The following is a 27,549-nucleotide window of genomic DNA, read 5'->3' as shown; positions in this document are numbered from 1 at the left end:
TTTAATTGTAAGCTATGTGACATCTTCTAAAACTTTATAAAGGGAGAGTTACATAAAAGATTGAATAGGCAAGATGGATAAAATTCCAAATAAGGCAGTGAAAGAGATGAAATGCAAAATCAGCAGTGATGAGGAATATGTAGTACTCATATTCATCACCCTACAGGGTCTGTGAACAGCCTTGAGAAGGAAAATGTCGTTTCCCAGTGAAAACAGTCTCACACCTGATGCTGCCTCCACCAGCCTCTTCCACCAGCCACTACTCCTGCTCACTCTCAGCTAATGGTTTTGTCTCCCACATCACTGAGAAAAACGGAAGCTATTAGGAACTTCCACATCTTCACATCTTTCTGTCACCAAAGCTAAGACCTGTTTCATCTGCACTACTCTCTTCCCCATCCTCTGGTCCCTGGGAAAGAGGTATCCTTGCTTCTCCCCCCCACTTGGGCTCTGTCTTCCCAAACACATTGCTCCTGTAGTTAGTCTCCCTTTTCTGCAACGTCCTTTCTCCTCCATGCTAGGTCATGCTAAGAGCCAGTCAATATGCTGTAGTGTTGCCCTTCACAAACTGTAATGTACATACATGTCACCTGGAGATCTTGTTAAAAATCACAACTGGAGTTATTGGTCTCTAGTATTTATCTTTTAAAATAAAATCCCTTCTCTTGACCCCATACATGTACTCTCCAGTACCTTCTCCATTTTTCAGCAACCCTTCACAGCAAAACTTGAAAGGTTTTTTTCAGTGAATGCATCTACTTTTCACTAACATTCTCTGTTCAATCTATCCAAAGCTTCCATCCCCATCACTGAACTGAATGCTCTTGTCAAGGTTATAATAAATTCCATTTTCCAAATCCATCAGCACTTTACTGCTGTCTTCCTTGACCTCTCAGCAGTTTCAGAGAGGTTACTCCTCCTTCCTGAAATTCTTTCTTTCAACTTCTCTGATGCCTCTTCCTAGTTTTTGTCCTACCTCAGCTTTTTCAGTCATCTTTGCTGGATCCTCCCCATGTGCTCAACAGCTAAGTTTTGTTGTGCCTCAGGGCTCTGTTCCGGTCCTCTGTCCATATTCTTTCCCTGGAAGACTCCTCCTATTCCTGGGACATTAAGATCTCTGGCCCTGACTCAGATATCCATCTACGGATTGATCTCACCTCCTGAATCTCCAACAGGCACCTCATACTTTTTCACAGCCCAAACACAACTCTTCATCTGCTGTTTTCGCAAACTTGCTCCTGCTCCACTCTTCCCTAGGGCAGTAAAATCAGCCTTAGCCAGGTGTGATGGCTCATGCCTGTAATCTCAGCACCTTGGGAGGCCAAGGCAGGAGGATCGCTTGAGTTTGAGACCAGGGGCAACATGGCAAGACCCCGTATCCACAAAAATAAAAAATTAGCTGGGTGTAGTGTCACGTGCCTGTGGTCCCAGCTATTCGGGAGGCTGAGGTGGGAGGACTGCTTGAGCCCAGGAAGTTGAGGCTGCAGTGAGCCACGTTTGCATCACTGTACTGCAGCCTGGGTGACAGAGTGAGACCCTGTCTCAAAAAACTATCAGTCTCATTTACCCAGTTTCTCAAGCCAAACATGTAAGCAATTCTCTGATTTCTGTTTTTCTTGGCTTCCACATTCAATCTAGTAATATGTCTATGGTGACTTTACTTTCAAAACATCCCAAATATGTCCACCCTGGTCTAAGCTATCTTCCTTTTGTGGGCTACTGTAGTAGCCCCCTAACTATCTTGTTTCTCCCCCACAGTATGTTCTACATAAGTGGTCTTTGAAAAATGAAAATTATTCTGTGTAAGAGCTAGTAATAAGACAAATAAAATGTAATGTTCTTCCTCTGGCTAAAACATTCCAATGGGCTTGCCATCATGTTTGGAATAAAATCTCTACTTCTCATTATGGTTAGAAGTCTCCCTCTGTGGCACTGCCTGTTTCTCTGTCGTCCTGTGCTCCCTCTTCACTGGCTACCATGTTCAGGCATCCTTTGTTTCCTCAAGCAAGTTGAGCTTGTTTTTTGCCTTAGCACATCTGTACTATGTGCACTTCTCCTGGTTAATTCCTTCCATCATTCTGATCTTGTGCTGGTTCTTGCTTGTAATACTTCCAGGTGACCGTCACTCCTTCTCCTCTTGCAAATCACATTCTTTTGGGAATTTTGCCAATGGGAGATACTGGAAGGAGACTGGGAAGAGGGAAGAAGTAAATAAAACAGAACAATTCTCTCTCTTCTCTCATTCTCCCTCATCCCCCTTGATATGTCTCCCTGGTTTCGGGGGCATTATCCAGCAGTGACTAGGTGACTGAGTGTCCTCTGTGGTTCACCTCTCCACCAGACAGATCCCTCCATAATCCCAAGTATTGTACTGCCAAGCACCTGCTCCATGGTGCCACTCCTGCCACACAGTTGATCCATGTGGTCATCATCTGGGCTCCAGGAACCTCCCTCTGCTAGTGGCTTTCTGCATTGCTCATGTCTGCCACACTCTATTTGATGCTCAATTCTTCCATCACCTGTGTAGCTACTTCCCTGTGTTCAATTCCCTTTGTTTGAAATACTTAGTTTCTGTTTTCCTGACCAAAACTGTTCTCAACTTCATCATCAGAGCAGCCCTCACTGACCACTGGGTCACTGTCCAGCACATGTACCCATTTCAGGTCTCTTCATTGCACTTTTTATTCTTTGCTGTTTGTCTTGTTTGTTTATCCATATATTTGCTTGGTGCTATCTTGCTTATCATTGTATCCCCAGAGCCCAGTATCCTTAGAGCCTAGAATAGTGTCTGATACGTAGTTGGTGTTGAATAAATATTTATTGAGTAAATGAATAGAAGAAATGAATTGAGATTTGGCTAAAAAAAAAATACTACCCAAATGAAGAGATGACATGAATGAAGTAAATGATAAACAGGCCCCTAAATACAAACTCTAGCCAGTGGCGGGGAGGAAAATGAAAGAGAAATCAGGCAGAAAAAATGAGAATATTACCCTTTGGGAAGAGAGAGAGTCGGTGAGAAGAAAACTAGTATTTATATAATATCTATTAGCATGCCAGTTGCTTTACACACATGATTTCATTCTGTTCCTACATCAACTCTATCAGGTGGATATGATCTCTGTCTTACTGAAGAGAAAACCAAGTATCTGAGAGGTCACATGGCTCGTAAAATGCACAACAGGATTTAAGCCTACAACATCCCCCGGCTTGATTAGGAAAGGCCTAGGAAAGTACATCATAGCCTCAATCCATGCCCATCCCACTTTTATTGTAAATGCAGAATTTTAAATTGCAGATACATAAACTACCATTTCTAAAGAACTTGTTTTATCCTGTTAAACCAATATCCATCTTAAACGAGGGAGTTTAAGAATTTGAGACACTTTTGAAATTGATTCTCATCTTTTTCTTGCCCTTTCTCCCTCAAATAAATTGCAAGGCACCATGATCCACACCACTAAGTAACCAACTTTATCATAAGCTAAATAAAGTAGGCCTTTGGAATTTTCTTCCAGGTTGACCTCAGAATAAGCCTGTTGTAGTGATTTACTCTGCAGTAAGGAAGGGGTTTAGGGGATAGGCCTACCCCATATATCAGCAGCATCCCATAGAACACTAAGTTGTTATTCAGGTATGTGCTACATATGGCATCAATAGAGAAAGATGGCCTAGTTCCCCTCAAATTTGCCAGGCCCTTTATTTATACAGACATCTGCTATGTTTTGTTGAATTTTATTGAAGAACCCTATTATCTTAAGGAGGACAATTGAATTCTCAGTCCTGTTCTGGGTTTCCTGCATTATGCCAAGGTCTGAAAATGGTGGATGATGTTACTGTTTTGCTGCTTATAAGGAAATTGAGAAATAAAAGCCCAAAATGGTGGAGCAAATGATTTTTTCCTAATGCTAATTTCTCGTTTGGTGGATTCAAGTCAGGCCTTTAACATGACTTTGACATTGCTTTTATCCTGATTTGTTCTTAAGACTGTTCCCTATCCCCAAACACCATGCTCGCAGACGCTGAAGATGTACAGCAAACTAACAAATCATGGAAATTAAATAGCAATAAAACTGTTATTAACTTCATATAAAAATATTATCCAGTATTTCAATGGCGATTATTTCCAGAAACTTGGCAATTGTAACCATACAAATGATTAAATTGGTTCCAGTCACAGTCCATATTTGTTTGGAAAGGAAATACCAGTAGTGTTTGAAAAATGGGTTATTAAAGACCTTGGTTTGCTGAAGGTGGCTCATATCTTCTATTTGCCAACACAGCATCTTGTTGGGGAAAAAATAATAAGTGCAGCTTTTCCCTATCCCAGATTATTTTCACTACGGATCTTTAGAGCAGGAAATAAAAAACAGCTAATGGTCATGGGGCATGTGGAATTAGTTTAAGCAAAGCCAAACCATGGTCCTGCTGACCACCACGTCTTTCCTGTGCTGTTTTGTCTATGCTAGCCTTAGAATATGTCAACAAATGTCTTTTAAGCTCAGATGGGGAGAAGGGATGGTGATTCTCTCTTTCTGTAAGGGAGTAATTTACAACAGATGTGCCTTTTTAGAAAGGTACAAGTTTGGCTTGTAAAATATTTGTAAAGAAAAATAGCCTCTGGATTTCACAAAGTAGTCCTTACTTGGTTGTGGAGATGTCACAAAGAGCATTGTTTTTCTAATACTAATATGATTCTTTTCTCTCACAATTTGATTATAACTCAAGGTTAGTTTTGGGGAAGACCCAAGTTTAAATATCTAAAACAATGTACCGAAAAAATACCATATGGGACTTGACAGCTTTTTGACAGTGACCTGAAAGGAGCCCAATTTCAACCATGAGACATGGGTTATAGTCCCAGGAACTCTTTTTAACTAGTAATGAAATCTTAGCTTCTCCAAGCCTCAGTTTCCCTATTGTAAAATGGAGGAACCATATGACCCTGCCATCTCAAGTGGAAAGATAAATTAAAAATGCTTTATAAGCCATAAAGTCCTATAAATGATGTGATTAGTTTCATAACAAATCTATTTAAGAAAAAAACTTTGAGGGCCCCATACCTTGTGTATATGACTTTTTGTAACTTATACAAAAGACATAATCATAATAAAATAATCGGAATCTTTCTTTAGATAAGAACTGTACTAGTAAGTATATTAGCAACAGAACTTGTGCTATTTAAGATTAAATAACTCTGGCACTGATTCAGCCACGAGGCTTATTGAAGAACAGCTCACTGATTCTAAGTTTTAACTGAGTAAGCATTAACAGATAAAATCACATAAAAGGCATGCATCTTATGAGTATAACCAGTGGCCTTCAGAGGACATACAACTTCCAGTGGATGAGGAATACTGTAAACAGATGAACCTTCTGCTCAGGTGCCATTTTTCAAGTCCCATATCTCAGATAAGAACACATACAACTGGAGGCACCCAAAGAGAGAGAGCATGAATTGAGGCAGAAGTGTGAGGTGGATCTTTAGGCAACTGATCTTTAGTTTCTTCAAGCTGGGAATGAGAATAATATCCATCACCCTCATGTGATGGTTGTAAGGATCATATATGATGATACATATGACAAAGAAGTTTTACAAGCATGAAATAATATTCCTGAGATACAAGGGAGAAAATTCTATCATCTTTATTAAGATTTAATGCAATTTAACTTTTAAAAGTGTTGTAGGATTTCCTTTTTCAGTCTCTTCAAATTGTTAATGACTGATGTTTACCGAGTACTTCCTATGTTCCAGATATTTGTGGATTTTATGGCTTTAATGGATTAATTTAATTTTATAACCATCGCAAAGGTAGGTTGAGTTATTATCCTCATTTTACAGATGAAGAAGTTAATAAATTGCTCAAAATCACCGAGCTAAGAAAATGATGGAAGCAGCATTTGAACCATACTTAGCAAGAGAGCCAGTTACTAAGAAATCCACTCATCTTCTAAATGTGGTCATGTAGAATTATAGAGTGCCCACCACCTTCTCTAAACTCTCAACTGCCTTCTCAGTTCTGCATTTGAGTTTTCAACCATGTTTAAACACATATTTGAAAATGAAGTCAACAATTTCGAAAGAAGATTTTTTTTTTAAAAACAAACATACATCTACAACTTTTTCATTAGAAGTTGAGATTTAAGAAACCAAACCAAAACAAAACAAAACAAACAAACAAACAAACAAAAAAACCTAGCCCAGCATTTGCTATCTGGATTCAGGAATGAGCTCAGTGTTTGAGCTCAGTCAAGCTTTGGTATTCTCACTCAAGCTTTAACTACTGAGCTTGTAGAAAGAGCAGGAGAAATTCCACTCACCAACAGTATTCTCAAATAAGCTTTCAACTGACTCTGAAGGGCAAAGACTATTCAGTCCTTTTTATCTTATCTGTAAAATGAGTAAACCTAACCAGGAGGGGTTTTAGGAAACATCTTATTTCACCTTTTCTTTTTTCTTTTCTTTTCAAATAAGGTCTAAGGACAGGCAGTGACCTGTAATCCTGACGGTGCTTCCACATTTTCTCGTGCTTTATTTTCAACGTAATTCACAGGCTCACATGCTTTCACATTTCAAAACCTTTCCACAATTTGTTCATTTTGATTTTACAGAAAACCCTGTGAGGCATACAAATTTTTATCTCAAAACTTGTGTTATCTTGGTTGAAAGTAGCCTTTGTTACTTATTTTTCAGAATCTCTGGATACTTGGGAGCCTGAGCGTCACAGTGTCTGTTGTGGCTTCTATCAGAATTAGCCTAGAACTAGTCATCTTTGGCCCTTTCACGTGGAGTCCATCTGAAAGCAGAACTTCTGGGACAAGAGCCTGAGATGGGATAATCTATAAGGCCCCGTTTTCCTGGCTGCTGGCCAGGCGATTAAGTCAAAGGTTTTGATATTGATATTGATAAGGTTCCTTTAAGACCTTTCAAATACAGGTCCCTGGGTATCCTTGAGAGATCTGTTCCAGAACCTCCCATGAATACCAAAATCGTATCCAAAATCTGAATGCTCAAGTCTCTGATATCACTGCCCATTGGTAGAATTGATGGACGCAAACCCACTGTGTGGAGGGCTGACTATATTTGCAGGACAGTTAAAAAGGGTTTTCTTGGCTGGGCTGTGGTGGTTCACACCTGTAATCCTAGCACTTTGGGAGACCAAGGTGGGACGATTGCTTGAACCCAGGAATTTGAGATAGCCTGGGCAACACAGCAAGACCCTCTCTCTACCCACAAAAAAAAAAGCCAGATGTGATGGTACACACCTGTGATCCCAGCTACTTGAGAGGCTGAAGTGAGAGGATTGCTTGAGCCTAGGAGGTTGAAGTTGTAATGAGCTGTGATGGAGTCACTGCATTCCAGCCTAGGCAACAAAGCGAGACTTCATCTCAAAGCAAAAGTTGGGAGGTTCTTCAGTTTTTGCCTCCAGGGAACTCTCCCTCCTGACAACAGGTACATCTGCATTGCTGGATGCTTGCTGTAAGGTTTATTTACATTTAATAAAAACTATGTACAGCCTTTTACAAATAATTTTTGTTGACTTAGAAGTTAACATGGTTAGCAAGTTTTGTTTCTGTCTTGACTTTGTCATTTGTGCTTCTGATCGGAGATATTTTCCTGCCTCCTAGTCAACTTCTCAGTCTTCTCATCTTCCTTCTCTCTGTGAGAGTATCTCTTTTCTGTGTTTTCCTCTCCCTCTTCTCCTTTGTCTCTTCCTCTCTTTTTTTTCCTTCTTTCTCTTTCCTCACTTTTTCCTGTTTTTTTTTTCTTCCATTCTTTCCTTCCTGGCTTTTATTATAACTCTTAGAGTGCCAGCTGCCACTTAAAAATGCCTGTTGTTTGCATTGTCTAGCCCAGGGTATATTTCTCTCCAAATTCTTTTTACGTTATAATCACCTTTAAAGTTGCATGCAAATTACATGTATAGGATTAAGTCAACAAGGTAAAGCACAGTTAAATGCCATTACAAATTATGTAGTAGAAATGAGCTCTGAAAAGCATAAGGCTACTTTGCAAAAGAGGAAGCAAATATTAAAACCAGGTAAAGACTCATTCTGCAAAAAAGCAAAAACAAACAAAAAATAAACCTCTGCCAAGTCAGCAGAAGGGGAAAAAAAAATCTCAGTGTAACATTATAAAGAATTTACCATCATTTTCTAAAATAGACTCTGACAAGTTAACACTGAGTCATCTGGTACAAAACTAAACATGCATAAAAGGTTTCATATAGTTAAGAATTCCCTCTAATATTTCAAAATTTTATTTTTAACATAAGCCAAAATGTTTGAGAACTGTTTTAAGATAAAAATATACTATCTTGTTAAAAGGTATCCATTTATCCTGTTAACCTTAACTCAGTACCTCAGTGTCTCAATAGAGTGTTTCTATTTTTCAAGGCTAATATCAGGAAGAGAGGCAAGGCACCAAGGAAACTGCACAAGATTTGATATAGTAAGAACTGAATAAGACGCTTAGATAAGATTCAGTAGCCAAGGGACTCTGAATTGCTGAACTGCTCTCTGAGAATTTCAGTATTCCAGATTTCAGGTTGAAACATGGTTTTTTTATATCTGAAAAAGAAGAAAGATTGGCACAGAGAAAACATTTGATCACTTCTTTTTGTGCCTTTATCCACTCCATACTTCCCATCTAATGTATTTTCCATAGGTTGGAAGTATAGATCTGAGAAGAAGTCTATTTTGCACAGCATCTAAGTGAACTAGAGAAAGTAGTGGACCAAAACCATCTTTAGCATCCAACACGGGAAACATAAACATGTTCCAAACATAATTTCAGACATCATGCTATGTGAGTCTATACTTGTCCAAAGAAGAGCTCCAATCAATGGTAAACTATAATAAATAATTATGTCTCATAGCAAATATCAGCCTTACCATTCACCTTTTGCCAAAGGTTATGTAAGCAAGACTTTAAAGGACAAGCAAAATTATGATAAAGATTAATTAGCTCTTTGGGATAGAAGGTATCTCAAATCCGAATACTTCCTCCAGGAAATAATAAGGTGACCATATGCCCTGGTATAGTTCCATTTTATGCTCATTATTATAGCATAAGATTTAATAGCTCTCCCTTTCTCCTAAGACACTCTCTCACCTTAGAAAGTGAAATAACATTGATTTTATAATAGCAATATTTGTAGCAAATATATTCTACATACCTGCTAATTCTGATTAATACAGCACAGGTGTTCAACAGATAACTTCTCAACATGGTTGACAATGACCACTATGGCAGGGTTCCTAAATGTATTAATGACTAAACTAGGATGCAGCTCGGCAGGAAAAACCAGTCCCAGAATATTCACCCCCTGATGTCTATCACTTTGGCTTCATGTTCCCATTTAGAACAGACTCAATGAAGGGGAGAATCTGTCATTTTGGCTTGAAAGTCAATGAATAGGATTCTTCAAATATGTAAGGTATGCCTATTGATTATTTAGGTCTTTAGATTTTCTTAAATATCTCAAAACTAGGTGGTAGGTACTTTGGAAGAATCTAGTTAACTTTCTGTTGTGATATGTCATAGTAAAGTAGGCATATATTAAAGAATCACTGTACTTCAACTTTTACAGTTAGTGATGTTTTAGGGACTATTTAAAACCTAGTAAGAGAGCTTTTAGAAATATTGTATAGACTCATTAGAAATAGTTGTGCAATATAAATCTCACATATTCTCAGATTCATGGTTATAGCTGTTGTAGGTTTTTTTTTTTTTTTTGCATCTTCAAAAGAAACATTAATAATGCATTAAAAAAAAAAAAGTGTCACTACCAAGACTGGGTGATTAACTACTCTGTGATATTTCTTTCATCCAGCTGCTTTAAAAAGGAAAGCAAAAACAACAATAAAGGAATATACCAATTTATTCTCTACAATAAAGTATTGAACATTATTGAAAAAAGTATGAAATATTGGAATGCAACATAGCAATTCCATTACCCATTGCAGGTTTGGGTCCTATACTGTATATAAAGAGTAATTACTTCATTGGTTGGAGACCACAATGAAAGAATATAGAATTTGATGACAGATTTTAAAATGAAAATTTTATCCCAAAGCATTTGCTTTTCAAAACTGCGTCAACATTACAGACCATCTTATTTTGTCTTTCGGTAGTTGAGGGTAAGGGAGTGGCGGTGGGCTGGGAGTGCAGCAGTAACAAAGCAAATGAAGATTGAGTGAATATTTAAAAATCCTTAGCCAATAATCGTACATCAGCACTTGGATTTTAAAATGGCTATTAAAAATTTTCTTCACAGATGCCTCAAGTGACACATCTTATTAATGAAGGTCCTGCACTTAATATTTGCTTACATGATTGACATTAAATCTGGTGGTTTCTAACACATCTTTCACTTTCTACCTTCAAGTTTCTGGATTTCATTCTCTTGCTCAAGATTTTAGCTCTATGATGATTCTCAAGGCTAGATTATGGTGTCTGCATTTTCGAAACATTTTCAAATCATTTTTCTTTATCTCAAAGGAATTATTGGTAGGAACTGAAATCTTCCTGGATAGAATAGGAAGGTCATATGGTTATTATATAGACTCTGGAGTTAGCCAGGCATTGTCCCAACCCAAGTTCTGTCGTTTTCTCTGAGCCTCAGTTTTCTCTTCTGTAGAGTGGAGAAAAATAACTACATTGTAGGATGGTTGTGAGTATTGGATGAGTTATGAGAAAAGCACTTTACACTGCTTAATGAGTGTGTTTATATTCCATTTCTTTCCAAAAATAAGATAGCTTATAAAAATATAAAAAATAGACAAGCCAAGTACCAGTTCATTTATTTCTTCTAACCATCTTCCTTTAGTAATATTAAGACAATTGGGGAAATATTCTGATTATAAAAGTAAAATATTAATTGCAAACAATTTGAATATTACAGGAAGGTATGAAGAAGATAAATTTCCATTACTGGAATATTTTGATGCATCTCCTTCATCCTTTTTTTCCCCCCCAACATAGACATTTTAAACATAAATTAGGATTACACTATATATATTAGATCATAAGCATTTTTGTTGTCATTATATATTCTCTCTAAATATTTTCTGATTTCATAACCCATCAATTGTATGTACCATAATTAATCTCATCCAACATACTATTACTCTTTTTGTTATAAACAAAAATGCACTGAAAACATTTTCAGATGTTTACTATTTTGGAAATATCATCCCATCATTTGTAGCATTTGTTGATTTTTTTTCTCACTTAGCCTTTTAAATTTATGACTTTTGACATGTTTTAAATTTTATGTAACCATTGCTATAAATTATTTTCCTTTGTAATTTATTTTACTTTTTGTACGTTTAGAAAGTTCTTTCCTATTCCAAGGTCAATAAATAACTTCCCTGTATTGTCTTTTCATAATTCATTTTTGCTTTTAACTTTTTAAAAAAATTTAATTATATTTTAAGTTCCAGGACACATGTGCAGGACATGCAGATTTGTTACATAGGTAAACATGTGCCATGGTGGTTTGCTGCACCTATCAACCCATCACCTAGGTATTAAGCCTTGTATGCATTAGCTATTTATCCTGTTGCCCTCCCTCGCCACATCACTGCCCCCCACCGCCACCACCACCTGCAGATCCCAGTGTTTGCTGTTCCCCTCTCTTTGTCTATCTGTTCTCATTGTTTAGCTCCCACTTATAAGTGAGAACATGTGGTGTTTGGTTTTCTGTTCCTGCATTAGTTTGCTGAGGATAATGACTTCCAACTCCATCCATGTACCTGCAAAGGACATGATCTAGTTCCTTTTTATGTCTGCATAGTATCCCATGGTATATATGTACCAAATTTTCTTTACCCAGTCTATCACTTAAGCACTGATGGGCATTTGGGTTGATTCCATGTCTTTGCTTTTGTGAATAGTCTGCAATTAACATACATGTGCATGTATCTTTATAATAAAATAATGTATATTCCTTTGGGTATATACCCAGTAATGGGATTGCTGGGTCAAATGGTATTTCTGGTTCTAGGTCTTTGAGGAATCACCACACTGTCTTCTACAATGGTTGAACTAGTTTACAGTCCCACCAACAGTGTAAAAGTATTCCTATTTCTCCATAGCCTCGCCAGCATCTGTTGTTTCTTGACTTTTTAATAGCCATTCTGACTGGCACGATATGGTATCTCATTGTGGTTTTGATTTTCATTTCTGTAATGATCACTGATGTTGAGCTTTTTTTCATAAGTTTGTTGACTGCATAAATGTCTTTTGGGCTGGGCACAGTGGCTCACGCCTGTAATCCCAGAACTTTGGGAGGCCAAGGTGGGTGGATCACCCGAGGTCAGGAGTTTGAGACCAGCCTGGCAAACATGGTGAAACCCTGTCTCTACTAAAAATACAAAACATTAGCCAGGTGTGGTGGCACATGCCTGTAATACCAGCTACTTGGGAGGCTGAGGCAGGAGAATCGCTTGAACCTGGGAGGTGGAGGTTGCAGTGAGCTGAGATCCCACCATTGCACTGCAGCCTGGGCAACAAGAGAGAAACTTCATGTCGAAAATAATAGTAAGTCTTCTTTTGTGAAGTGTCTGTTCATGTCCTTTGCTTACTTTTTAATGGATTTTTCTTGTAAATTTAAGTTCCTTGTAGATTCTGGATATTAGACCTTTGTCAGAGTGATTGAAAAAAATTTCTGCCATTCTGTAAGTTGTCTGTTTGCTCTGATTTCTTTTGCTATGCAGAAGCTCTTTAGTTTAATTAGATCCCATTTGTTGATTTTTACTTTGGTTTCACTGCAACCAAAATGTTGGTTGCAAAGCAGAATGTTTGCTTTAGACGTTTTTGTCATGAAATCTTTGCCTGTGTGTATGCCCGTGGTATTGTCTAGATTTTCTTCTACGGTTTTTATAGTTTTGTTTTACATCTAAGTCTTTAGTCCATCTCGAGTTAATTTTTGTATAAGGTATAAGAAAGGGGTCCAGTTTCAGTTTTCTGCATATGGCTAGCCAGTTTTTCCAGCACTGTTAATTATACAAGGAATCCTTTCCTCATTGCTTGTTTTTGTCAACTTTGTCAAAGATCAGATGGTTGTAGATGTGCGGTCTTATTTCTGAGATCTCTTTTTTATTCTGTTGGTGTATGTATCTGTTTTTGTACCAGTACCATGCTGTTTTGGTTACTGTAGCCTTGTAATATAGTTTGAAGTCAGGTAGCATGATGCCTCCAGCTTTGTTCTTTTTGCTTAGGATTGTCTTAGCTATACGGGCTCTTTTTTGGTTCCATATTAATTTTAAAGAAGTTTTTTCTAATTCTGTGAAGAATGTCAGTGGTAGTTTGATGGGAATAGCATTGAATCTATAAATTACTTTGGGTAGTATGGCCATTTTCACAATAATGATTCTTCCTATCCATGAGCATGAAATATTTTCCCATTTGTTTGTGTCCTCTGATTTCCTTGAGCAGTGGTTTGTAGTTCTCCTTGAAGAGGTCCTTCCCTTCCCTTGTTAGCTGTATTCCTAGGTATTTTATTCTCTTTGTAGCAATTGTGAATGGGAGTTGATTCATGATTTGGCTCTCTACTTGTCTACTGTTGGTGTATAGGAATGCTAGCAATTTTGCACATTGATTTTTATATCCTGAGACTTTGCTGAAGTTGCTTATCAGCTTAAGAAACTTTAGGATTGAGACAATAGGGTTTTCTAGATACAGGATCATGTCATCTGCAACCAGAGACAGTTTAACTTCCTATGTTCCTATGTGAATACCCTTTATTTCTCTCTTGCCTGATTGCCCTGACCAGAACTTCCAATACTATGTTGAATAGGAGTGGTGAGAGAGGCATCCTTATCTTGTGCCAGATTTCAAGGGGAATACTTCCAGCTTTTGCCCATTCAGTATGATATTGGCTGTGGGTTTGTCATAAATGGTCCTTATTATTTTGAGGTATGTTCCATCAATACCTAGTTTATTGAGTTTTTAACTTGAAGGGATGTTGAATTTTATTGAAGGCCTTTTTCGCGTCTATTGAGATAATCATGTGGTTTTTGTTTTTAGTTCTGTTTACGTGATGAATTTATTCATTTGTGTATGTTGAATCAGCCTTGCATCCCAGGGATGAAGCCAACTTCATTATGGTAGATACTGTTTTTAAAAAAACTTCTTAACATTAATATGGAATGTATTGGGGGCTATTTGAGACAGATATTAAGATAGATTTTGGCTATCTCAAATGTGAATGTCTATTTTAGGTAGGATTTAACATAACTTTCCCCAGTTAAATGCCCAGTAACAATACTTATTTCCTTTGTGCATGGCACCTTATCATATACCAGTCTTTTGATGCCTATATCTCATTTTAATTAAATATCGGGTACAGTGAATGCCTTCTCATGATTACTCTTTTGTAAAATTTCTTAGCTAGTTACCTATTTATTTGTCCCAACAAACTTTAAAAACACTATTAAGTTCTCCCCGTTTTCTCCAATCTATACATTAGGATTTGCTTGAAATTTCATTAAGCCTATATATTCAACTGAAAAAAAAACTTTATATATTTTGTACATTTCCTGCTGAAGTTTTACCTAGGTATTTCATATATTTTGTTTCTGTGAAATATTTTTTCACATAATTTTGAGGTGAAAGCCATTCTCAATGGACTTCCATTGTACAACCAGCATGCTTCAACTCCAGTTTGACTTATTCCGTATGTGGATAAATATTTATGAGTACTTTGCTTCACAGACATAAATGAACTTAGCTGATGCTTGAAGAATACTAAGGGACACACAGTTGGGGCAGACCAACTTTCTAGTTTTGAAAGGAACAGGAAAAAGCCACTGGTTACTCATTTTACTCTAACGTGCACAATTGTATAGGTGAAACTAACTTTTTTTTTCTAACTTTTTTTTTTTTTACTGGAGCGTGTGAAAGATAAATTGATGGACCAACGTCTGTCATGACAAGTGAATGGTGACTTCTGAAGACAGTAGGGAACCCTGAGTAGCTAACTGTTCCCAATACTATTTAAGCTTTATGCGTCTTGTCTACCTAATTGACAATCCATTTTGGCATAAGCAAGATGAATAATAGACACATTTCTCCCATGTGAATTAAATTTAAAATTAAGACTCTAAGTAACTGGTATCTATACCAAAGATCGTTATAAAACTGGCCTCCATGTCCTTGGTCCCAGTGTACCCTGTTGTCCTTGGAGGAGGCACACACATCTGTCATTCACTTGCCTGCAGTTTCTGAGGTGGCGGGATGCCAGCCCTGGCCAAGTGTTCACAGTGTAGAGTGCTTTAGACTCTTCTGAAATGAAAGTCAGTATGTAAATGTGCAACATGACATTATTATTCTAGCTTCCTGGCTGCTTTCAGCAAGCACTGACTGCCACATGAGGTCTCAAGTGTTCTGGCATAGTGTGCAAGTGTTCAAAAGAAGTTAAAGTAATGAAATTGGATCTACATTTCCATAGATATTCAAGCTGGCATGGAGGAATGGAGTCATAGAATCAGGGTTGGATGGTCTCCACCAAACAGCCTAGGCAAGTGCCTGTGATGCCAGGCTACTAAGCAGAATTTTCAATTGTGAAAGGCCACCACTGTTTCTTCCTTTGAGTCTAAAATTGCAAAATATGCACATTTCTCCTAAGGTCACTCCACTCTCTAGGTGCTTAAATTTAATGCTCAATCTCCGCCCATCCATGACCTGGAGCACACCAGCTTTGCTTAAATTCAGTGTTTTAAAATGAACTAAGCACCAAAAAGGGGAAAAAATGTTTAGTTAGAACCGAATACAGCATATACTACTGTATAAAATATATGACTATTATTTTTAAGAAGGAGGTCAGGCTTAGTTTGTATATGATCTAAGTAGTATCCACATAGTAGATTCTGGGTTTTGGTGTTTTGTTGTTTTTTTTTTTCCAGTTTTCATTGCTCACAAATCTCAAGTGCATCCAGCATTCTCTGCTGCTGAAATATCTAGAGCCACAACAAAAGTTAGGTTTATGGGCGGTGGGGTCAAGAAACTGGGTCCGCTAAGGTGTGTCTCGGTGAATCCAGAAGCACTGTAGAATCCGGGTTTGGTAATTCTGGGACCTCCCCTCTCTCTTATACCTTCCTCCCCCAAATGTATGTTCTGCTCATCAGAGCAAGAGCAAAGGAACCCGAGGCTCTTGCTTTGCAGCTATCTTTATAAGTACAAATCCATGACGCTGGGTCCCCTTTCTCCTCATGTTCCTTAAAATCCTGATATTTTCATGGGTTCCAATTATCCATTTATATACACACAAAAATGAAGTTAAGTTTAAAAATGCAAGAGAGGGACAACAGAAATAATTCAAGCAATGAAGAATACCTTTACTCATACAGAATTTCTTTTTTATTGCATTTTAGGACAGTGAAAAAAAGGGATTTATAAATAAAATCTATGCCATCCAGGAGGTTTGTGTCAGTGTCCAGAACATCCTAGATGAAGTGGCTTCCTTTGGCGAAAGGATAAAGAAGTGAGTGACGGTGACATGTGAGCCCCGGTCTTCTGTGGGACAGGGTGTCCATTTGTTTCTCGAAGGGTGAAATGCCACATTCTTTTTGGCAGGGGACACTCCTTCTGGGTGCTCTATTGCTCAGTTTCATCATTATTTACTTTATTTCTGCCAGTCTTTGGCTTTATGAAAGTTCTGTCAATTTCCTTCCTGAAATTTAGAACATATTGGTTGGAAAGAAGTCATACTTGTAGCTTTGAAGAAATAACACCGTCCTAAATTTTAGCACATTTTTCACTGTGAAAGACTTTGTTCTTAAACGGAATATGAAATTGTGATAGGAAAAAAATAAACCAAGCTAAATAAGGACTTCAGGTAATTAAGATACACCTGCATTTTATTATTGGTCTAGTTATATTTTCATCAAGTGACAGTAAATTTTTTTCAAAATTGTATTTATGGTACCCTGCAAAAGTATTTTTTTCAAGTTTGTATTTAAATAGCTGAGATCCATAATTATCAATAAACTAATGCTCTTTCATTTAGAAAATACACACAATTTTAAAAATTATAAAAACAGCATTCCTTTTCCTTGACTTTAAAATTAAGAAATAGAGCTTCACTGAGCTCTAATGCAAAATTAAGAAACTTACATTCTTAATCTTATATACTTATGTTTTATCTAAAACAATGTTTTTTTAAAAAGTATATTTACAACAATTATTAGTTAAAAGATATACTAAGACCCTCATACTTCTAAATTATGTAAAAATTGGCCTACATAATGATTGCTAATGGTCTATTCAAGAAGGGGTGCCAAATTCTGGAGAAACCTTTATTTTCTTAGTTTAATGTATCTATTCATTGTTTGTTATTCATAACCAAAAGTTTTCTACAGATCTGAATCCTTGGGCATACACAGAATTTGAAAGGAGTAAATTATTTAAACTAAAGGTGTGAGTCATTCATCTGGTACCTGTCATGTTGCAAGGGATAATGCATTTTATTTTGTATAATTTTTTGTTTAATATATTTCCGCATGTGTAGATGCTGAGTTTCCACTTTCTTACATTATATTAGACAGAACAGCCCCCCTCTCACTCCCAGATGTGCCTTTAGGAAACATTCAGTCTTGGCCTTCTGAAGACCATTCCCATATCTTTTCTTTCTCCTTCTTCCTCTCATCTCCAAGAATGTTTACCTGTCCTCTACACGCTATCCACTGAAACAGTGTGAAGCCCTGAATTTGGGGCATTTCCTCATTGAGTGTTGTCTTTTATCTGGGGTACACAGTGTGCTGATACCCGACAAACATCTGATTTATACCAAAATACCATGGATCAGGCGGTGAACGCCTGAGAGGAAGAAGCTCCTTTGTAACTCTAGGTGGTAGAAGGCCTCAGAACAGATGCTTGGCTGGAAAACATGACTAGCTGAGGGATATGACCACCAGATCTTGGCAGTGGTTCAGCCTTAGGGAAACCTGGGTTTTGCAGAACTTCCTATGCTAAGGTACAGGAAGATGGCACAGGAGCCAGTGAGTCTTGGAGGAGCCATCTCTCCCGCAAAATGATCTTTTGAATGCTAAAAAAGAGAAATTCTCCTGGGGTCACATGGAATTAAAAGCATCTATCCAGAAAGCAGATTCAGAAGCAATCTTTAAGCACAAAATGAAAGGGCTCTATAATTACCATGTCTTGTTACTAAATAATCATTCCAGAACTTTCTTGAATTGCATCCCTTTTGGGGGAAGATCATATTCTAGATTTAGATTCCATAATGCAGAGTGTAGAAATAGAAAAGGGCAGTTTTATTTTATTTTATTTTTCTAACAGCTACACTGGTGGGGATTCTTTGCCATTTATCCTTCCAATAGGAGTAAGGAGAACACAGGGAATTCTTCAGTGGGGCTGCCCAGAAGGAAGGTTTTCTGAGTGAAGAGCCAGTGCCCTCACACATGGACTTGTGTGATGGATGGCTCTAAGCTGAGCCACATGAAAACAAGCAGATCCCTTAGCCTTCTGTTCTCTCCACAAGCAAGCAGAAGCAAGGGAGGCACAGGTGTCCATCGGAAGGGAAGGCATGATCCTTTACCTGATGAGTTACAGATGCTCACTCTTGACCATAAGAGGAAGAAGACAAAGACAGAAAAGCCAGATCCCAAGGATTACTGAAAACAGGATAACCAGATTGACCCAACATTGGCTCTTTTAGTAGAAAAAAATTTCAGGAAACAATTTTGACCTAGAGAGAGACAAAAAGCAAGCTACATGCTACAAAGCTAAGGAACAACTAATTCCTAAGTATTATGCTGAGGCATTGTATGGAAGAAAATCTTTTAGCAATCATCCTTTATTGGGTCAAAATTGCCCTGAAAATAAACTCACCTCAAGTAAGTACAATATACAATACCAGGAAATTAGAAGAAATAAAAAACACTAACATTTATCTACATGAACAATATGTTTTGCTGAAGTGTCTTAGGGGCCTTCTCACTGTCTCGTAAGAAAATAGTGCCATAAATGAGATTCCTTGAGTTGATTACTTCTGATAATTTCACCTTGATTCACATAAGCATGTTACCACCACAACCCGTCTTCCTTGACAGAATAAACTATCCCCATTTTATAAATGGGGAAAGGGTTTTGACTAAGCTAAATCCACATAACAGAATCTAGGCTTTGAATACAGATTGGCTAACTTCTTGGCTCTCATGCTAAAGGGTCAGACGACATGATATGTTAGTTCCCCTTTAGTGGATGAACACTTAGGAGAAATTTCAAAGAATGCAATGGTATGCCTGTAAATGGTGATATATTTATATGCCCAACCCTGGAGGATCTACACAGTGTTTCTATTTTCTTTATAATTTTGGCACACTCTTAAGAAGTACCAGACTGGCTTCCACCAAAAAGCCTTAAGTGATTATAATCTTCCCATGTTCCATTTCCTTGATTTTTCTACTCTTTTAAAAACATTTTTACATCATAGTTTTTGCCTTTGTCTTCATTTTTCTTTTTGTCTCAGTAAATTCCTTCCTATCTCCTCAGTACTTTTTTTTTTGTAACTTCTTCTGTTCATTGGTCTCATTTCCATTTGTTATCATGTCTTGTCAATACTGAGTCTTGCAGCCTTCTCTGACCCAGCTGTCTATGTTACCAATTACTTCTGCCAGAATGCTGTCCTTTACAAGAAGTACATGAGAGATAATAGTAAGCAATGCTGATTTTATTAATAATATATGTATTTCTGGGAAGAAGGGCAATGATAAGAAGTGAAGTTTTGCAAGGCTAACTGTTCTATTCCTCTTTCCTGATTTCCAGTTCTATTTGAAATATAGCTGAGGTAGGACAAGTGAGTATTCCTCTAAGGAATTCTAACATTCAGAGGATTTTTTTACACAACCATGTAAGATTTACATCTACCAAGAGTTGCTGGCAACATTTTATTCCCAATGTGGGGAATACCGAGAGTTGATAGAAGGAAGAATGGTGGGTCCAGAGGCATTCCCCTCTGAAAAGCCAGAGAAAACAAGGATGGGTACTAGTCTTAGCAGTAGAAAAATAAATATCTTCTTTCATGTGGGGAGTCACCCAAGTAGCACAACGGCTTTAGACTCTGAAGTCACCTGGAACAATCTGGAGGAGTTGGCAGCAAGACTGTTTACCTGGGCCCTGTGTTCATGCAACTGAGCAGATTATGGCTAGCCTGGGTCCTCTGATAACCTATTACAACTGGAATATATTCCAGAGAGAAATGCAGACTAACTAGGTCCCAAGTAAGAATCATTATGTATTTTAGTATTTGAAAAAAGTATGAAGTACTCAGATTGCTGATGTGTTAATTTTCCATTCAGCACTTTCAACTGGACCGTCCCATTCTTAAGCTGGCTGGCCATTGTAGCCCTCTGTGTGTTCACAGTCATCCTGTACTGCATTCCGCTGAGATACATTGTTCTTGTCTGGGGTAAGTAAAGCCTCCCCCACTCCTCTAAACTGTCTTAGCTGCTAGGAACAAACTATGTTTAAGAGATGAGTTATACTGTCAGCGGTTCCCTGTATTTATGGTCATGAAGCTACTCCATGATGAAAGGAGACAGGTCAGTTAAAAATCACAACAGTATAAAGATTTAGGTCTACCTGCAAAATGTATTTTTCTTATCTGGCACACTAGGCTTCATCATACTATAAACATGTTAGCTGTGCAGATTCTTCATATATCAAAGTGTAGCTTTGTCTAGATATCCCTCTGATTTATTTTCACCATTGATATACAAACAGAGGCATTTCAATCCTTTCAATCCATATGGTGCATTTAGGAAAATATGCTTTTCTTGCTGTTGTATTTTATCTTATGGAAGTATATGTAAACATGGTACTATATACATGGCTGCCTGTTTAAGAGGTCACCTTTAGCATTCGGGAAAAGGGTCCTCGGTACTTGCAGGTTCCTTAGGAACAAAAAGATCCTTTTATGTGTACTAAACAAGAATGTTTCTATGAAGACCTACGTTAAAGGTGGTTTTTTTAGGTCCTAATTTTTAATGCAACTATGCTGCATGCCAACGATTCTTATGCACCTGGGCTTCATTTAGGAGACTGTCAGTTGCAGCATTCTTCTTTTTTTTTTTCTTTCCTGACAAAATTCTTGGTTTGGAAAACAATTTTCAGTCTCTAGGATCTACTATAACATTAATAATATATAAACAAGACTGGGTAGAAGAATTCTCTACTTACCCCTCACCCGCTTACACATACACCTAAGATTGCTAAAACAAATCAAATACAAAATGCAAAGAACCAAAATGAGTCTCAGCTTCGGAAAGCATGTGCTTACACTGAAAGCAAAATTCTTTTTCTTTTTAAGGCTTTTGAAGAAATATATTGGAATAAAGTGAGTTCAAGTCTGATTACTCCAAGCCCTCAACTTTTGAAGATCACTATTTCCAGTAATAGTCTTTTTGGCCCAACTTGCCATATATTGAGGAAGCCCTCTTACCCCTTATTATCACTATAATTATCCTTACAGTCTGGGTGAGAGGTGGGGGAAATGGTAATTATTTTTTCCTTTCCTAATTTCTATAATTCAAAGAAATTCAATTTAGCCAGCACTTTCATTATATAAGGGAACAATAATTTCTACTACATTCTTGCTTCCTACTGAATGTTCATCTTTTTTTTTTCCTGTTAGATGCTGCTTTACAGAAAAAATTAGGGTAGAATATCATGTGTGGCGGTTTATTAACTCGAATCTACCTTGCCTTGGCTTGGGGAATCATCTCTGTTGCAGCAGGTGGTGGTGAATGCCCTGTTCTCCCAGGTTCGCAGAAACTGGAGCCCAGGGCAGACATCTAGCTGTGTAACCTGCAGTGCCCTCACTGACTAGCTGTCTTAAAAGTAATTTTGCAGAATGTATTTGGGCCTCTTGTTTCATCAAACAAAATAAAACAAGAACAGTATTCCTTTAGTGGTAGGTGATTGCTGAAATATTAGCCAGAAATTTAAGACATAGGTCTTACATGAGGAGATGGACCAAAATCAAGATTTCAGAAGTTTATTCTGCATGAACTCCCTGAAGAGGAGGCAGGATACTCTAGTTTATGGCTCAGTTTTTACCAAGTTGTTGATTTCATGTAAACATGTTTGTTTATTTTTTTTACAAAGTTGGGGGCAAACCTTTTCATTTCAGGTTTGAAAAAAATAAACATCATGTGTCTTCTAAACATTTAGCTGGCATAACAGCAGCACACACCCCCACCTCCAAAAAGGTGCATCTTTTGGAAAAGGGGAAACCAAGTAAGTTAGACATCTTGCCTTAACAATCTTAACCCAAAAAGTAGGAAAGCAAGTTTCATCATAAATGAAACACTCAAGCAAGGCTTCTAAGTAGACTGTAACACAGGGGGGGAAAAAAGCCAGATATTGCTAATTACCCCCAGGGCACCTCCTTTATTTCCCACATAGAAAGCCTTTCCTGCTTGGAAGAAGCTACTGAAGTACAAAGTGAAAAAGCAGCAGCTGAGCTGGGAAGGAAGAAGAAATGAAGGAGAAAAAAAAGGAGAGGGAAAAAATTGGGTGTACTGGTTCACTGAGTCATTGGCATACAAATTAGATCTTCAAATTACTACAACACTTTTGACAAAAATGTGCTTTGTTTAACTCCAACTTTGTTTCAGGCATCAATAAATTTACAAAAAAGCTTCGGAGTCCATATGCAATTGATAACAATGAACTACTTGACTTCCTTTCCAGAGTCCCTTCAGATGTACAAGTGGTATGTAGGTTTCGTTATTATTGCTATTTTAATGTAGGGTGGTACTGGGTTTTAGCTTTTATATCCTTCTTATTTCAAAGGCTTTAGAAGAGCTGAGTAAAATTAATAAAGCCTGTGTAGCAGATTTTACCAGTCAGAAATTTAGCCTACTTGGGGTGTTATCCAAGAAGAACTTAGACAACAGGAGAAAGAGCAGCTGCATAAAGAACCTACCAGAGCTGTTAGGGAAGATCCTCCTGTCCAAGTTAGTTCAGCTGGAGTTTGTGACGGGGTGTATGACCTGAGGGGAGGAAACAGGAATATTAGATGATGAAAGCAAAATATGCCAGTGGACATTTAAGAAAAAAAATCTTTCCAGAATTTGCAAGAATTACAAGTAAGTTTTAAAGAAGTATATTTTGGAGATCAGTGAGGAGAAGAAAGCTGACTGCTTATCTCAAAAATCCTTTGGAATCCTTTGAGGTTAATGCCCATTAACCATCAGCTGTTTTCAAAATAAAAGAAGGTTTGTTTGTTTGTTTTTAAATTAAAATCCTGAAACTGGGTTACAGTGATACCTTTTTCATTTGCTATGACATGACAGTGGCCTGGATGGAGATTAAGACTGTGTTAAACACATAATAAATTGTAAATACACGATAAATTGTAAAAAACCATTATCGAGCCCTTTAAAATCGATGTAGATGGTTTTGCTTTTAATGTAATGTGTTACAGACAGTGACGACCATTACTAAAGTTCACATGAGGGCTCCATGTAGTTTCCAACAGGATTTCCCTTATTCTTGCTCTGTCATTCTACTGCTTTCTGCATCTCAGCTGCAGATCCCATACTGCTTCTAGAATGAGCACTTTCTTCCCCCCAGCACAGTCTCTCATTCCTTTGCTTTTCCTTTCTTTGCCAGAAAGTGGCCACCTGACCAGTCTTCCTCTGAACTCTGTTTAAACAGGTGCAATACCAAGAACTGAAACCAGATCCTTCTCATAGCCCATATAAAAGAAAGAAAAACAATCTTGGCTAGCCAGCTTCCAGCACTAAGGAGACCAGCATCTGTTTGGGAAGATAAAAGAAAAAGCCCTCAGCCTGAGCAGCATTTCCTTTCTTTCAGATTTTTATTTATTTTGCCTTTTTATCATGATCGAGAGAATTTGTAAATAGTGTACAAAGGCATATGTCTTTGAAAATATACTTCTATTGTACAGACTCAACTTGATAAAGGTTTTGCTACTGCTGTGTGAAAGCCTTGTTAGCTGTGGAAAATAATATAACACACTGAAAGAACAAATATAAGAATGATAACATTGGAAGATATATCCTTATCTAATTACAAGTGGATTACTCACCTGTGCTCTGATTAAATCTACATCAATTGTAAATGTCAATTTGATTTTAACTTTTTTTTTTTTAATATGACTTTTTTATCTGAAAAGTAATCCATTACAGTTTTCTATGTTTTATACATTTCAAAAGGGAGGGAAATACCAAAGCCTAAATAATGGAATGGATGCATTTCAATTTAACATATATTCTGGCTTTAGATCCCGACATTCACTTCTGTGCAAATTACTTAGGTATGACTAGGCTGATTTTAAGCTAATAAGTGAAGGTACATTCACTCCCTCAAGAGAATCAATACTCAGAAGGTTAGAAAGTTTTCTTTATAGAATTTCAATCATTCCATCTAAAACCTTAAAATCTCTACAGGACTACACAACATAAATACTGCCAGTTTATAAACGATTGCCTATCTGAATTTTTATACCTACCACTACTTTAATTTATACATAGTTAGCAAATTAGCAACCCAGTAAGTACAGTTATCAAAAATACTAGCAAACTACATCCATATCGCTTTTGGTGTCAGATTGTATCTGTGCATCTAAAAATATTTTAATACTCAAGTGCTCTCAGAAAAAAAAAAAACTCTGCTTTCTCATTAGATTACTGAAATGCTTTAATTCATACTATGATTTTGTTATTAGTGTGAATTTTAATGTAGAGAATTCAGTGTGCTAAGTGATATGCCAGTGCTTCACTACATTCATTTATTAAAAAAAATCATTCTTGATTATGCATGAAAACCTGTTTTGTAAAATAAACTGCTTGGGGGTGGTGGTTGCCTTTATCAATGTTTCACTATTATCATAGAATCTATACTTAAAAATTGCATTCCCAAGACTCTTAAAGTAGTTTTTGTATCTCACTCCCTGGTATACTAAGGGAGCATAACTGTGGAAAAAAAATAACTTGGTTGGTTGAGAATGTATTACTTCCCTGACTTGGTAGGGGATTACACTCAGTTGAAATTGCAGCAGACAATGCTTTGTACTACTTTATTAATAATAAACTTGGATGGGGTAAAAGTGAGGGTTATACTGGAAAAATTATAGAAAAGCTAAAAGAATGTATATTTCACTCTAAAGGAAGATTCTTTAACAATAAGTGTAATCTCATTGAAGCTGATTTTTAAAGTATTTTTATTTTAGAGATAAGTTGTTAAATACTATTTCTTATAATAGAACTATTTTGATCTGTTTATATACTATGCTTGAATGTCAATTAAATTCCCTTTCTACAGAAAGGCTTTGACCTCAACATGCTTTATTTAATGTATCATGTTTAAAATGACATGCTTCAGCCCGCATACCATCACTGTTTGTTGCTAAAAACATAATGTTCCATGAACATGGTGTTACTACACAAAGTTTATTGATGAGATAACTGTTCAATTATACCTTATGTGAGACTTTTATGTTCTGTGCTGACAATGTGTACTCAAATGTCTATAAGCCTGATATTCTACAACCTCAGATGTATCTAGTGGATAGTAACCATTAACAGATGACTAATTTGTTTGTTTCACTGTATCAAATTTCAGATGTTTAGTTCAATGGTAATGTTGACTACACAATCACTGCATTAAATACAAAAGACAATAATCTTTCCCATGTATAATCAATCAGCACTTTTTTTTTTTTCCCGTGGTTCAGAGATTGATGAGGGATTGTGTGCATATTCTTAAAAATTATATTTCACTTGGAGAAATACAGATTTGGTTTAAACAAACAAGGCTTTTTCCTGAAACTCTGACTCTTATATAAAAATACCTCTGGAGGGGTGAGCATCCAATGAAATTAGAGGAATAAGAACTAGCTTGAGGCACAAAAGTGATATTCAGGGAAATCTTCATTGCTTTTAGAAACTACTACATTCACAGGCTGAAAACAGAATATGTATAGTTAAAATCTTAACTATTTATTTCCCCTTCTCACATAAGGTACAATTCTGTCTTGAGAGCTGCCTGACTTGCCTTCATTTTGAGAGATTTGTGATGTAAATATTTCAAGTTATCTGACGAGACTGAATGTCACTCTAATATCTACTTGGACTGCTACCATTGTAGATGTTGTGAACTATTTATTCCTTTAGTATCTTTTAGTAAATTCACTGAGTCATTATTCATATTCTAAACTATTACTGCCATTAGTGGTGATAATTCATAAATGCATATTTGTGCTTTTTAATTTTTTCCCCACTTATCAAAAATAACATAATAGGCCGGGCGCGGTGGCTCAAGCCTGTAATCCCAGCACTTTGGGAGGCCGAGACGGGCGGATCACGAGGTCAGGAGATCGAGACCATCCTGGCTGACACGGTGAAACCCCATCTCTACTAAAAAAATACAAAAAACTAGCCGGGCGAGGTGGCGGGTGCCTGTAGTCCCAGCTACTCGGGAGGCTGAGGCAGGAGAATGGCGTGAACCTGGGAGGCAGAGCTTGCAGTGAGCTGAGATCCGGCCACTGCACTCCAGCCTGGGCGACAGAGCGAGACTCCGTCTCAAAAAAAAAAAAAAAAAAAAAAAAAATAACATAATAGTACTTCTCATTCATCCTGGTACTGTTCCAGACTCAAACTGATTGATATAGGTTCTGTAGGAATTCCAATTTTTTAACATTCTATATGCACTAGGATAATCTGAGTTGGGAGATTCTTTAAAGGACTCTGTGATATATTGAATACCAACTGTATGACCCTGTTATAGGCAATGGTCAAAGCAATGATTGTATATTAAAATCAAATCTGGAGTTGAAGTACAGTGAGAGCCAAATTTAATTGATACATTTCTAAAAATTATCTTTTATAAAATTTTTAATCTGTATTTACAAGTTAAGAAAAACTCAGAAGTAAACTCTTATCTAGGGACCACAGGAGATTTTTTTCCACTTTCATCTCATATATAAGGTCTCCTATGCTGAAAGTAGTCAACATTTGTATTAATGTTATTCAAAGGCAGTAATTTCAGCGAATAAACTTGTTAAATGGGCCTAAGTGTTTTATAATGTTGGCTTAGCATTAAGAACAAAAAGGTATAAGGCAGTTATACCTTTTTGCTCCAGAAATACAAGACAGCTACCATTATACTTCTTGAAAACCATCTCAGGTATTATTAAATTAATACTTGCTTAAATCCTGGGGCTTTAAATGAATAGCGTGATTTCACACACTAGTGTGAGTGTGTGTACAGATGTCTATTCATTGGTTTGATTAGGGTATCTAGGATCAGCCTTTTCCAATTGCTCAGTCAAGTATGAATTTAAACCAGATAGAAAATAATGTAGTAAATTCTTTCTTAAAATAGTGTCATTCCTTTCAATTATAATTCTTTTTCCTGGGATGATTGGTGTAACTGAAAGAAAACAAAACATTATTTTTTTCTTTTTTTTGGTGAAAATGTTACCCTCTGGTACCTCAGTTTCTTTTATATAGTGGCAATTTGTATAGAGGCAGTCACATCAGATTTATTTCAGC

At 37.0% G+C, this 27,549-nt stretch overlaps 1 protein-coding gene across 5 annotated transcripts in view; it reads left to right on the top strand.

Annotated features, from left to right (window-relative positions):
- MCTP1 (multiple C2 and transmembrane domain containing 1) overlaps window positions 1-25,692 on the top strand; it is a 594,727-nt gene extending 569,035 nt beyond the window's left edge. For 2 of the 5 annotated variants that reach the window (XM_025387620.1, XM_025387618.1), the window contains 4 exons: window positions 16,381-16,490; window positions 20,326-20,435; window positions 22,645-22,742; window positions 23,690-25,692. In XM_025387620.1, the coding sequence (XP_025243405.1) occupies window positions 16,381-16,490; window positions 20,326-20,435; window positions 22,645-22,742; window positions 23,690-23,761 (390 nt within the window). In that variant the 3' untranslated portion in view covers window positions 23,762-25,692. The remainder of the gene's footprint in view (window positions 1-16,380; window positions 16,491-20,325; window positions 20,436-22,644; window positions 22,743-23,689) is intronic. The other 3 variants (XM_025387616.1, XM_025387619.1, XM_025387621.1) reach the window with 2 other exon arrangements.
- The last annotated feature ends 1,857 nt before the right edge of the window (window positions 25,693-27,549 follow it).

The sequence above is a fragment of the Theropithecus gelada genome, chromosome 6 (genome assembly GCF_003255815.1).
Source record: "Theropithecus gelada isolate Dixy chromosome 6, Tgel_1.0, whole genome shotgun sequence".
Taxonomy (NCBI): Eukaryota; Metazoa; Chordata; class Mammalia; order Primates; family Cercopithecidae; genus Theropithecus; species Theropithecus gelada.
Note: the sequence above shows the minus strand (reverse complement) of the source record. Positions and strands in the feature narration are given on the sequence as shown.